This window comes from Symphalangus syndactylus, chromosome 9 (assembly GCF_028878055.3).
Source record: "Symphalangus syndactylus isolate Jambi chromosome 9, NHGRI_mSymSyn1-v2.1_pri, whole genome shotgun sequence".
In the NCBI taxonomy this organism is placed as follows: domain Eukaryota; kingdom Metazoa; phylum Chordata; class Mammalia; order Primates; family Hylobatidae; genus Symphalangus; species Symphalangus syndactylus.
Window position 1 is genome coordinate 99749108 of NC_072431.2, and position 14175 is coordinate 99763282.

At 53.3% G+C, this 14175-nt stretch overlaps 1 protein-coding gene across 1 annotated transcript in view; it reads left to right on the forward strand.

Annotated features, from left to right (window-relative positions):
* Window positions 1-2503: 2503 nt before the first annotated feature.
* Window positions 2504-14175, forward strand: part of CRHR2 (corticotropin releasing hormone receptor 2) — a 48013-nt gene continuing 36341 nt past the window's right edge. The window contains exons 1-2 of the mRNA XM_055293512.2: window positions 2504-2590; window positions 13120-13213. Coding sequence (XP_055149487.1) covers window positions 2504-2590; window positions 13120-13213 — 181 coding nt within the window. The remainder of the gene's footprint in view (window positions 2591-13119; window positions 13214-14175) is intronic.

A 14175-nucleotide genomic window follows, 5' to 3' on the forward strand; every position in this document is an offset into this window, starting at 1 on the left:
TAGGGTTAGGTGAGGTCATGAGGGACGAACCCCCATGATGGAATTAGTACCTTTAGAAGAAGAGGAAGAGACAAGAGTCCAATGTCTCTGCATGTGAGGAAACAGCAAGAAGGCAGCCACCTGCAAACCCAAGAGAGAGCCCTCATCAGAACCTGACCATGCTGGCACCCTGATCTTGGATGTCACCGCCTCCAGAATAGAGAGAAATCAATGTCTGTTGTTAAGGCCACCCAGGGTATGGTACTCTGCTACAGCAGCCCAAGATAAGACAGGCACCCAGAACACCCCACCCAGAGAGGAACCTGGGCTAAGCACCACAGTGCCTACTGTTACCCGGACCCTCCTAAAGCTGCAGAGAATCTGGCTTCCCTCCAGCTTGCCCCACCCAGCCAGGCTCCCAGCTGCATGAGACCTTGCTCCTTGCTTCTGCTCAGGAGATTTCCCCATTTGCAGTAAGGGTCTCCCCTTCCTCCATCTGTTTAAACCCTTCAAGGTGCTCCTGCAGTACCTTCCTAGGAAGTGCCCTCTCACTCCCCCGAGCTGGCCCAGCATCTGTGCCATGTCCCACCTCCCATCAGTTATGCATGCCAGGTATCATGGGTTCCCCATGCCTCTCCTTCCCATGTCCCTGCACACTCTGAGGCTGGCCTCTGCTCTCGGTGCCTGCTATTAGGCTGGCCCCTGGAGACCTCCAGCTGAAGGCTGCTGAAGGGAACTGTCCCAGCCATCTTTTAGAGTCTGCACAGCCCTCAAAGTCCTGCCCAGCTTATGATGTTTTGTAGGAGGTATCCACCTTCTACAAGGAGCCCTCTCTGACCAAGCCCATCTGGCTGGGTCTGGGAAAGCCAAATCCTGCCCCAGGACTTGGGATAGGGTTTTCACTCTGCACCTTCAAATAAATGAGGAATCTGGTCAATTCTTCCTCCACTTTTCCTGTAAAGATTTCCCTGTACCACTGAGACTAAGCTCTGTACAAAAGAGGAGGGAAGGGGGAAGAAAAAACAAGGAGAGGAAGATTGGGGCACATCCACATTCATCCTTATCCTCGCAGAGCTTGGAGAACAGTCCACACCAGTGAGGCAGGGCTTCAGACTCTGACCTGCGAGATTTCACAGGAGAGGGAGGTGGGAGCTGGAACAACCAGGAAGGCTGCCTGGAGGAAGAGGCTGAGGGTAGGGAGGAGGCACTCAAGGACAGAAAAGTGTCCCATGTCTTAGATAGGGAGACTAGAAGGAGCACAGAGTGTCTGAGTTACTTAAATTGGGACTGAGTTTTCCAAGGTCTCTCTCCACCCTGCCTGCATCTCCAGGAGAAAGCTTGGTGCCCCACTAATCACATTCCTCACATGCTTTCCCCTCAGATCCTAACAACAAGCAATGTGCAACTTTGGCTTAAGCTTTTAAACCCCCTGCACCAGGCCCACCTGTCAGGAACAGCTCCTAAGGAGGCTTCTGAGGCTCCAGAAGAACAGACCTCCCCTCATGAGCCCTGACCCAGACCCAGGTTAAACCTGTCCCCTCAAGAACAGCACTGCTCAGCCACCTGACATCAGGATCCCTAGCCATTTCCTGAAACATACAGACACCTGGGCCCTATCCCAAGCTATGTCATTGGAATCTCTGGGTGAGCCCTGCCATGGCTGTATTTGCTGTTGGTTGGGTTTTTTTTTTTTTTTTAAAGCATTTTATTTTGATAGAATTTCAAATGTACAGAAAAGTTGGAAGAATGATCCAAAGCATATCCTATACCCCTTTACCAGATTTACCAACAATTTACATTTTGCCCCATCTGCTCTCTTGTTCTATCTATATATCTATCTATGTGAGTGTATTTCTGAACCATTTGAAAGTATGTTAGAAACATGGTGCCCCTTTAATCCTTAATGTGTATTTTCCAAGAACAAGAACATTCTCTCACCTACCCACAGTACAGTAACAGAATCGGCAGATGTGCATCGATACAGTACTACTATTTACCCCAGCATCCACACTCCCATCTCAGTCATCCCAGTAGGCATTAGCACCTGTTAAAAGCTCCCCAGATAGGTGTTAGGCAGTGCTGGCTCAGCTGAGACCCAGGGCAGCCCAACCCTGTGCTCAAGCAGGGACCACAGCCTAGGCCCCCTCCTCCCTTTCTCAATTCCTCTCTCCCACCTGGGGAGCAACAGCCCCAGGCAATGCTGGCAGCAGATAGAAAGTATTAACCCGGCAGCAGATAGAAAGTATTAACCCCTTCTCTGCAGGCTGGAGGGAGAACATAGCCCCTTGGCTAGCTGGGTAGCAGCAGCTGTCCCTGTTCGGGACCAGCTATAAATAACCTGGAGGCTGTGGGCTGTGGGGCGGGGTCACCGCTGCCCTGTGGAAGAAGTGGGTGGAGAATACCTCCTCGTGCCCAGGGCCTTACCTTGGCCTCCCCTCCAGGGCCGGGTGGGGTGAGACTGGCCAGGGTGTGGCCACTGTGCTGGGCAGCACACTCCAGTCCCTAACCCCCAGCCACTACTGGCATGAGGGGTCCCTCAGGGCCCCCAGGCCTCCTCTACATCCCACACCTCCTCCTCTGCCTGCTCTGCCTCCTCCCACCGCTGCTCCAAGTAAGTGCAGGGAGTGGGAGTCCCCGAGGTGGGGCGCCAGGAGCGCGGAGCTCCCAGCTCTCATGGCTGGGGGCGGGGTCTCAGGGCCTGGTGGCTGGGCTGGATTGGGGATCCCTGTGTCTGATGATGAACTGGAGATTCCGTGTCTGGGTGAGGGGGCAGGGGGAGGGAAGATGAAACTGTGAGGCCTGCCAGGATGAGACTGGGAGACCCCTGTGAATAAGCAGAGGGTTCTGGGGTGACATCCTAGCATCCAGAACTTGACTACCTCAGGTTCCAAGGTTTCCTGTCTCCTATCCATTCTCTCCCCACCCCCATGATCCCCCCTCCACCTCTCCTGCAGGATCCTTGACTTCTTTCCCCAGCCCACCCCTAGTTCTGACCCTTACCCCCAGGGACCCGCAGAGAGCCGCCTCCTGCCCCTGCTGCCTCGTCTCCATCCTTCCTCCCAGTGCCTGGAATCAGGCAGCCCCCGGTACCACATGAGCGATGGCGACAGAGTGGGCTCTGGGAGAACCAGCCTCTCCAAGGGTTTCTCGAGACTCTGAGCTTCATCCAGCCATACCCCGTGCCTTTGTCCAGAGTCAGGGGCCGCCGATGGAAGGTGGGGTGAAGGGACACAGAGCGACCATCAAAAGAGAGCTGAAGAAGTGGGGGAGAGGCTGGTGGGAGTGGTCCACCTCCAGCCTTCTCCCCATTTTACAGATTGGGAAACTGAGGCCCAGAGTGGGAGGGTGACCTGTCCTAGGCCTCACAATCTGAGAAGTGGTGCCAGAGTGGAAGCTAAGAGGTCTGTCACTGTCCTGACTCTGCCACAGACCAGCCTTGGGGACCATTTTCTGGGGCTTAGCGTCCCTATATGTATAAGGAGGATAATACATTCAATAGTAATTCAACAGATATTTGCCAACAAAACCAATCCAAATCCCTGCTTTGCTGCTTAATGTGTGACCTTGGACAGGTTACTCAAATCCTCAGTTTCCTCATCAGTAAAATGAGGATGACAACAGTGCTTACTGAACAGGCTTGTTTTGAGGAACATTGAGGTAATACAAGTAAAGCACGCAGCATCGTGCTTGGTGTGGTGTGAGCACGCAGTGAATGCCAGCCATGCTTTTGTGCCAGGTGCCACAGATTCAGCATGAGGACATGAGGGTCCCTGCCTTCCTGGGGGCCTGGCCAGGTGGAAAAGAGAGGTGGGAGGCAGGTAGTATGCTGAGCTGTGGTCAGTGTCCGATAGGCAGATGGCCCCCAGACCTGCTGAGTCCTTTGAGTGACATTGCAGACTGGCAATTGGGATGGGTGAAGGTTGTGCAGGGGGTTCACCATCCACCCTTCTGCCCCCAAGACATCCGGGGCTTTGAGCTCTCTTGCCCTCTCCCACTTGTTCTCCAGACAGGTGCCTTCCAGGAGATCCAAGTGTTGGAGCAAGTGTTGCCCCTCAGCCCGTCCCTCTGGGGACCATGCTGCCAGCCGCCTAAGCTGGTTAGACGGAGGAAGCTTCTGCTGGCTGCTCCAGAGGTGCGCTAGGATTCTCAGGGCAACACTGTGGTCTCAGCTTCCCTTGAGGTCATCCCAGGCCCTGCCCCTAGCTCTCCCGGGGATCCCAGACTGGGATAGAGACTAGTTACTTACCCACAGCCACTCAGCATGCAAGCAGCTGGAGAGCACTTAAACCTCGGCCTTTCTGATGCCAAAGCCCAGCCTTCCTCTCACGGGGCCTTCATGGCAATGGGACTTTTTCCTGGGTCCTGAGATGATGAGACCTGGAGCAGGCAGTGGGGAGGGAAGGCAGCCCAGGAGAGTCCGGCCTTGGAGGCTTCTCAGTTATTCATCCAGTATTTAAGGAGGACTGCCCATGGGGAGGATCCAGGGTCTGAACGCTAATCTGGTTCCTGTTCTTGTGGAGTTTATAGCCCAGAAGGGGGTGTGGCAGGAAAGAAAGGAGTCTGTATTTACAAGTTCCAGCAAATGGGCTCAGAAGAAGCATGTGCAGGTATGAGGGCCCTTGACACGATGGGGGAGCCTGGTGGGAGGTGGGCAGCATAGCAGGGTTGGAGATGGGTAATTCAAGGGAAGGGATAGGGGAGCAAGTTGGGGGTAAGGCCCCAGGGCCCCAACCCTGAAAAGACATATGTAGGAGACTGCAGAGCTGTATGGGTCCTGGTGGGATCTGAGGACATGGGGAGTTCTCTGAGCAGGGGAGGCGCCTGGTCTGATCTGCAATTGTAAGGGTTCCAGCTGGTGCTTTTGAGTGAAGAGGATGCCCTGGCCCAGGGCACACTGAGGGCCCGGAGGAACCCACCCAGCCTTGACCCTGGTGCTCCCTATTCCCCGTGGAGGCCTTCAGGAAGCTGCTCTGGAGGCAGGTGGTAATCTAGCAGCTGTTAAGTGGTGTTAGGCACCTTACTCAAACACCAGGAAGGTGGGGCCACTTATTCACAGACAGGAAACAAGTTTAAAGAGGCTCAGCAATGCCACTTGCCTCCCACTCTGTGAAGATCGCAGGAGGCTCTCAGCCCCTGCTAAGTCCAGCTCCTTGGAGCTTTGGACAGCGAGACACCCCCCAGGGTCTCAGGATGGTGCCTCTATGACCTCTTGCCCCAGGTCCTGGCTTCTGGTGGGCCCATCTGCCCCAAGAAGGCTCAACAAAGAGAATAAAACGCAGAGAAGTCCCTGGCAGTCCCTGGACCCTCCCTGACCTGTCCGACTCACACCAAAGACCGAGTCCACAGTGTCCCCTAACATACACACACTGAGGGTCTGCAGAGCCGGGCTCCAGGGCCATTTGCCAGCAGCTAATGACTTTTCCCAAAAATTCAACTCTCTTCTGAGCGTTTTCTAGCCTCACTAGCTAATTTAGTCTCTGTTTTTGCCATTTTGTTGGTGTTTCAGTATTTTTTTTAATCTGTCTGAGGGCAATGCCTGCTTAATTTTGTATTCCTCCTAAGTCTCAAATTTGCAGCACTTTAAGAATTATGGGACTACTCTTTATCCTCTTAGCTGTCATATTCTATTTCATTTAATTTAAACCATTTTATCTATAGCCAGTTTATCTACAGTCACTTTTTCTAAAATTCTAACTTTTTAAATTTTAATTTTAATTATTTTATTTTATTTTTTTGAGACAGAGTCTTGCTCTGTTGCCCAGGCTGGAGTGCAGTGGCACAATCTCAGCTCACTGCAACCTCCGCCTCCTGGGTTCAAGCGATTCTCCTGCCTCAGCCTCTTGAGTAGCTAGGATTACAGGCACCTGCCACCACACCCAGCTAATTTTTTTTGTACTTTTAGTAGAGATTGGGTTTCACCATGTTGGCCAGGATGGTCTCGATCTCCTGACCTCGTGATCCACCCACCTTGGCCTCCCAAAGTGCTGGGATTGCAGGAGTGAACCACCGCACCTGTCCTTAATTTTTATTTTTGATTTTTGTGGGTACATAGTAGGTGTATATATTTATGGGGTACATGAGGTATTTTGATACAGGCATGCAATGTGTAAAAATCACATCATGTAAAATGGGGTATCTATCCCCTCAAGAATTTATCCTATGTGCTACAGACAATCCAATTATACTTTTAGTTATTTTTAAATGTAAATTAAATTATTGACTACAGCACCCTGTTGTACTATGAAATACTACGTCTTATTCATTCTGGTTTTTTTTTTTTTTGGTACCCATTAGCCCATCCCCTACTACCCTTCTCAGCCTCTGCTAACCATTCTTCTGCTCTCTATCTCCATGAGTTCAATTGTTTTGAATTTTAAATCCCACAAATAAGTGATAACATGCGATGTTTGTCTTTCTCAAAATTCTAATTTTCAGTCATTGCAAACCCATGGGGGACAGATTATTCAATAAGCTTATTTTATATTACTCAGCAGCCCTACAGGGCCTATCATGGGCACTGATGCACCTCGCCTACTTTTAGCTTCACATCAACCCCATGAGTTAAAACCATCCTATCCCCATTTTGCAGATGAGGAAGTGAGGTGAGCTCATGTGCTCAGGGCCACTCAGCTGGTACGTGGCAGGGCCAGGATTCCAACCTGCAGCCTGACTCCTGATTCTTTTCCTTTAACAAAAGCTTAATTTTAATGTTATTTAATTTTAATGTCGAGTTATTTTTAGGACATTCAGACAGATGGCAAACAAATCAGAAGAGATGTGACTTTTATGCAAACTGGACATTAGATGTGTTGATAATTAAGGAGACAACTTTAGGCCAAGTGGCCTGTTACAGGACCTCCTGCTGGCCAGTTCCTGCCCCTATGTTGGGCCAAGTCACCTCTCCCTCCCCTCCCCTTCCCCCTCCTACTCCAGTCAGAGTTCAGGGCCCGGGGCTCGGCACAGGTGAGACAAGCAGGGCTGAGGGGAGAGGGATTCATGGGCGTTCAGAGAGAAGAGAGAACAGCAGAACGAGGAGAGGCCTAAAGCCTCCCGGGAGAGCTGGAGGGGAACTGCGAAGGAAGAGTGGTGCATCCTAGGAAGACGAACTTGGCCGAGCACAGACTTAGGAACAAGAAAGCCGCTGGGAGCTGCCCAGGGGGCCGTGGGGGTCCTCACTCAACATCCAACACTCTACAAGTTAGAACTGAGTATCTAAAGTCTCCTCTTCCAAGGAGCCTGCCTGGACACGCCAGAAAACAATGACCCACTTTCCTCATCTGACTCCCCACCCCTCACCCTCCCCTTGGCCAGTCTCAGCTCCCATTACTGCCCCCTATGTCTGTGCAGGGCCTGACTGCCTCCTCCTCTCCCTCCTTCCTCATATCCACCTTCCTCCCCTCTTTCCCCTCCTCCCCATTCCTGCATCCTTCCTTCCTCCCCCACCTCCTCCCCTTTCTCTTCCCAGTCTCCTCCACCTCCTTCCCCCACACTCCTCTTCCTCCCCTTCCTTCCTTCTCTCCTCCCCATTCTCCCCCTCTCCCTTTTCTGACCCCTTCTTCTCTCCTCCTCATCATCCCCTCTCCTCTCTGCTCCTCCTTCCTCCTTTCCTCCCTTCCCTCTTCCTCCTTCTCTGCACTCCTCTTCCCCTCTTTTCCAGTCTTCCCCTCCAAGCCTCCTCCTTCTCCTCTTCCCTCTCCTCTTGCTCCTTCCACTAACTCTGTGCTCCCTAAGGGGCAGGGCCTGAGCTCAGGCTCAATGAAATCCACTGAATGAAAGCAAACATGGAGTGGAATCCTGCTCCTCCCAGCTAAGTCCTTCTCTGACCTTGGGAAGCAGAGGGAGGGAGCTCACCCCATTCCCCTCCGGTCCCTGGCAGCCTGGGCCCAGGACAAGTGGTCCTGTAAATCTCCCCAGCTTAGACCACAGGCTAAATTTAGACACAAGCTTTGTCGCCAGGCCCTGGAGGGAACGCTAGACTGGGCCAGACCCCCAAGCTCCAGGGAGGCGACACATTTGAGGCCTGTCTGGGCCCTGGGCACAGGTTCTGTTTGGATAGGACCCAAGGTGGAAGAAGAGCAGCTGGAGTCTTGGCTCTCACTCCTGCGTCCTTCCCCAGCCAGGGCCTCTCCTTTGCCTCTTCTAAGGTGAGGGCCTCCATGCCAGGCACTGAGAGGCGGGAACCAGGACCTGGGCCCTCACACAGGCTAGGCTCCGAGCGAAGTTCAGAGAGAAGGAAATATAACAAGCAGGAAAAGCCCAGAGCCTGGGCTCCCAGAATTAGGAGTGGGGTTGTAGCTCTACCTGGCTGAGGGGGCCATGGTTTCATTAATCCATCCAAGCAGTCAGTCAGTCGACAAACATTTATTGAGCACCTGCTATGTGCCAGGCTCTGAACTAGGGACTAGGGGCACAGATGTGGACCCTGGGCTCCCACAGCCTACAGTCAGTTTCATGGGCTGGGGTGTGGATGGTGGGGAGCTGTCTGCCCTAGAACAGCCAAGAGCTAATCAGCACAGATGTCCAAGATGTTTCCCTCAGAAGAGAGAAAAATGGAAACAGGAAAACAGTCTATTTCTTCTCTACACTCTGACACAACTCTGACACCAAAAGTATGGATTTTCTGCCCCAAGCAATTCTCCACTTCTCTGGGGACCCCAACTGGGTGTCCTCCAATTCAATTCAATTCTGATGCTATCTTCCTGGAGTTGGCATCAGCCCCCATAGGTAAAGGCTCAGTCCCACAAGACTGCCCCCAATTCAGATGCCAGTCGCAAGACAGGACTTCTCATTCTCCCGACGGACAGGCTACATAAATCAAGAATTCCCATGACCCTCTCTTTGGGTTCAATAATGTGCTATAACATTTTGCAAAATTCAAGGAAACATTTCTATTTACCGGTTTACTTTAAAGTCTATCACAAAGGGTATAGCTGAACAGCCAGGTGGAGAGGCACACAGGCCAAGCTGTGGGGAGGGCGCAGAGCACCGTGCCCTCACTGGATGCCACCCTCCCAGCACCACCAGGTGGTCACCAACTGGAAGCCCCCAATCCCACCTTTGAGTGGTTTCATGGAGGCTCCATTAGAGAGGCATATTAACCCAATCTCCAGCCCCTCTCCCTTCCCCAAGGTGTAGGAAGGTGCTGAAAGCTCCAACCTTCTAACCATGGCTTGGTTTCTCTGGTAACCAGCTCCATTTGGGAGCCCACCAAGAGTCACCTCATTAGAAAAAATGACACTCCTGTCACCCAGGAAATTCCAAAGGTTTTAGGGACTCTGTGTCAGGAACCGGGGGCTAAGACCTAATATTTATAATTCCTCATCTCTCTTGTGCAAGGTCCTGCCCACTGGCTGGGTCTGCCTCCCGTGACCCAGGTCTCTGCCTCCAAGGCCCCTGCTCATCTGTGGCAAGAGAGGGGCTTCTCACTTGAGCAGCCTCCTGAGCCCCACAGCCACCCCATCTGGGGCTGGGGTCCTCTCAGCATCCGTGACCCACAGGTCTTCAGTTCCTCACCCAGGATCAGCTCTTCCCATGGGTACCTGACCAAGCCGTAACCTACTGACTGACTGGGCTTGAATCCTGCCTCTGCCCCTTACCTGAAGTGGGACCTTTGGTGGGTGACTTTGCTTCCCTGGGCCTCAGCAGTCTCATCTGTGAAATGGGGTTATTTGCAGCTACCTCAGAGACTGCTGTGAGGATTAAATCCGCCGTCTTCTGTAGGGCATTTAGAGGCAAGTCTAGCACTAGAGTAAGTGCTGACTTCGCATGAAAGAAGCCTCCCCTTTCTGCCTGTCTCCCCTCTCCTTCTCTTGGCACCCCCATAGCAGATGCTGCGGTTTCGTGTGTGGGCCCTGGGCTCGCCTGCCTCTGAGGCTTTGCTCTCTCAGCTCCTGCCTGGGTCACTTTCTCCTCTTCTTACTGCCCTACTTATGGCCCAAGTCCTTCCATCCTTTTAGATTCTGCTCCAATGCCCAGTTCTCCGAACGGCCTTCGGTTTCCTCAATGAGCATTCACTGAGCACTGCTGAGGGATGAGCTCAGTGGGGGAGGTGGAGGCTGTGCCTTCAGGGTCCCATTATCCAAGGGAAAGCTGCTGAGGGCAAACGGAATCCCACATTGACTGGAGAGCTGGGAAAGGGGGGCACAGGGTTTCCAGGAAGCTTTTCTGGGTGTGAAGAGCTTGAACTGGACCTTGGGAGAGCTCTCTAACTAGCCCCCTCCCAAAGTCCTTGCCAAGAGTCACCATTCAGCATGTTTATTCTACGTGCCAGGCTCTTGACCTACAGTAATTTGTTGAATGCACACAAAATCCTATGGGATTTGTATTATCCCCATTTTAAAGAGGAGGAGATCAAGGCTCAGAGAACTTAAGTGGCTTGCTAAGGCCACACAGCTAGGCCCAGCATCCCCAGAACTCTGCACACAGGGATGTGTGCACTCTACCCACTCTAAGAGCTCTTCTCAAGTCCTTGGAATGGAATTATCCAAGATGTGTCTGTCCCTGACTTTCCTGGACCATGTGTCTTCTGAGGACAGAAGCCTCTCTTTCCTCCTCCTCCCTGCCCACCCAACACCACCACCACCAGGGGCTCTGCCCAAAATTGACACCTGCAGGGTAGATTACAAATTCAGACCGAGTCAAATCCACCCAAACAAGCCCCTTGAAGAGAATGAGTATCTTTGGCTGTGCCAGCTTTTGGAGCCAGCAGAGAAGTTATAGGAGATGAAGCCGGGATCTGGGGTTATTCCAAAAATTACTTCTGATATGCCTGTCCCAAATTTTGCCCAGACCCAAAGAGCAAGCATCAATTGCAGAGTATGGTAACCCTGTGCCCACTACCCACAAAGTGCTTGCTCAGCCAGAAGATGGCTACAGCCTGAGATCACAGAATCCAAGGCAAGGACAACCCACATTGCCTGAGTCCTGGGGGAGGATGCCCTGACCCCATCATGGGTTCAAAGCAGGTGTCAGAACCCCTGGTAAAGTCAAACAGGAGATCACCTCAGTGATGGGGATACAAATGTCACAGCTCAGGGGCTTTGAGAGAAGGCACTAACATCTGAAATGGAATGGCTGCATCTGCCTAAGGGCGCACCGTGGACACTGCATGCTTCTGGGTTGCCCGTACCCTGACGTCCAGAGGCTGGGATTCACTGGGAACTCTCCCATGGAGGGCGTTACTAGCTGCTTCTCAAACAAGGGGGATGGCGGCCGTAAAGAGGGTGATGGGTCAGGCCTAAAGCCCTCACTCTCCCCAGACCCAGCCAAAAGTAGGGCCTGAGAATTCTTCCTGGAAGGTCTCAGTGTCTGGAGTGTTCCCTCCCCTCCCCAGCCCCCCAACCCCTGGCAGTGGCTCACTGGGTCAGCAAGGTCTTCCTGATGCCTGAGAAGCTGGAGCTGAGGAACTCTCAGCATCTCCCTTGATATGTGGACAGCAAGACCACGGCCCCCAGTGTTTGTCCTGCAGGCCAAGAGGCCAGAACTCCTAGCTGACAGCTCAGGAGGCCCCCACAGTGCCGTGACACACACACACAACACACACACCTGCTCCCCTGCGTTTCCCTCTGTACCTCGCATCGTGGGTGGGAGTTTAGCAGAACACAGGTGCGGTGAGTGCCTCTAAGTGGTGTCTGCCTCACCCTAGGCTTCCAGGAGGGGTGCAGGGGGCAGCACTCTCCTGTCTGAGCAGGTGGGATCATTCATTAGAAGCTCCAGGCTGACGTGGTGAGGCTGAGCATGCAGCTTCCAGTCCCAGCACAGGAAATGGACTGAGCCCAATGTGGAGAATGTGATGTTTGAGGGCTTTTGGGCTCTGGCCCCTGGGGACATCCTGGGGCAAACATTGACCCAGCTGCCAGGAAGAGTACATCTGACAGGCAGCAGGAAGAGAAGGGGCTGCCCACTGATGGAGCAGTGCCTTCTGGAATCCCAGAATCAGGAATGTCAGGGTTAGGAGGGGCACAAAAGTCACACACATGTGTGCATGTACTCACACACACACACTGACCATAGAACAAGAAAAGGAGTGGTCTTGGGAGGAATGGGGCCAAGGGTTAGAATTCGGAGTGCATTGCTCTCATTCAGTCATACACCATGTATTTGCCAGCCTCTCTGCCTTTGCACATGCTGTGCTCTCTACCTAGAATGCCCTTCCTGGCCTGATCAGCTTGGCAAGCTCCTACTCACCCTTCAAAACCCACGTTAGCATGACCTCTTCTGTGATGCTACCCCTGCCCTCCTCAGTAAATCGTACATGCTGTAAAGCTGTACATCCTATCCATCTTTCCCACCAGAAGATGGTCCCTTCACAGGTGCACATGCCCACATCTACTTTATCCGTGCACATCCAGCACCCATTCTGATGATTTTTTAGGAGATGGGATCTTGGGTGCTTTTCTATCTTTTGGATGGAATTGTCATTATTGCAACAATCACATCTCTTCCCTAGTGAGTGCCTAAGCTGGCCCTATGGTCCCTTCTTTTGTCCCTACTCATCTTTCTGTTTGCCCCAAAATGCTACCTCTCCCAGTAAGCCTTCCCTGTCTTCCTGAATCCAGGTTAGGCACCTCTCTCATGTATTAACCTAATGCTCTTCGTTGCAAGTGCCTGCTTACCTGTGTGACAGGGAAACAAAGTTAAATCATGCATTTGCCTCCTCTTCCTTCTGCACTTTCTAAGTCTAGAGGATCCCTACCTGGCCTGGGACTACCCGAAGGACACCCATCAGGTCCCCCAGCCAGGGTCTGACACACAGTAGGTGTTCTGATATTTATTTGTTGGTTGAATGAACAACTAATGGAACCCACCCCCCACCCGGCTTTGCTGACAAAAGGACACGAGCCCCATCACAGGGACACATGCTAGCCTGAGGAGGAGACAGCCTTGGGGGCTGAGGGATGGACAGAGCAGCCTCTGCCCAGGAGGCAACACTGCACTGGGCCATTTCTGTGGCCTTTCTTGGGTCTAGCCCAGGCCAGGCTCTGCTGCTGCTCCATGTGGTCATGGGCATCTCCCTCCTTGTTCTCCCTCTCTGTACTAAGAGGAGTAAGGGATGAGTGATAGGATAGGATGGGGGCAGACAGGCGCTGTCAATGGCTAGCCTGGGCCTGATCTTTGACCCTCATCCCTGCTGTCCCCTAGGCAGCCGGGCAGACCCAGGTGCCCAAAGACCAGCCCCTGTGGGCACTTCTGGAGCGGTACTGCCACACCATCATGACCCTCACCAACCTCTCAGGTAGGCATCCTCCGCCACCACCCTGCAGCAGCCCCCGGAGATGTGGGTGGGCCCTGGGGGAGGAAGAGGCTTTCCTGGGGCCAGCCCAGGCTCAGCAGGATGGTGGGTGGGGTGCTGGTTTCCAGTCCTGGTTTGATTTCTGCCTTGCTGGGGGCCCTTAGGCAGGCCCTTCCCCATTCTAGGTTCAGCCTTGCCACTGATAATGAAGGGCTTGGCTGGGAGGTCACTCCCCATCCCAACTCCCATGATGGAAGTCAGCTGGGCTGGCATTCAGGAGTCCAAGGGGATGACCCCTCAGCTTTCCAACTCCGGGGAGACTGGCAGAAGGTGCTAAACATTTTCTGGTTGCCGTGGCTACAGGTGTGACTTCCTGGTAAGGACTTGCAAAGCAGCAGCCCGGCCCTGAGTTCTGGCCCCTTAGAGGTTTCCAGTGGCTGATTCACAGGGTCAGGGCCAGCCACTGCAGAGCTGCACAGAGCCCTGGATTCTGCTGGGTTCCAGAGAGATGTCTCCAGTGTCCCAGCTTGTATCCTGGCCTTCCCAGGTCTGCATCCACAGGATGGGAGTGGGGATGACCCTCGCTCGGGCCTGGGGCCACTGCCAGGGCACAAGGAAACAAAGGTGCTGGCCAGCACCCAGACCCAGCCTCCAGGTACTGCCCGAGCCAGGCATCAAAGAGAAAGTCTTGCTGCCTGTTCTCCTTCCACTGGGGCAGTCAAGAGCTCAGGTGTTGGGATCAGGTAGACCCAAGTCTGGATCCTAGCTCTGCCACCCAGTGGCCTCGCCCAGCCCCTGGAAACTCACCTAACCCATCTGTGTTAGTGTCCTGGGGCCATGGAACATAGCACTGCAGACTAGGGGCTTGAGCAGAAGCTGATTGTCTCACCATTCTGGAGGCTGGAAGGCCAAGATCAAGCTGTGGGCAGGGTTGGTTCCTCCTGAGGCCGCCCCACTTGGCTTGC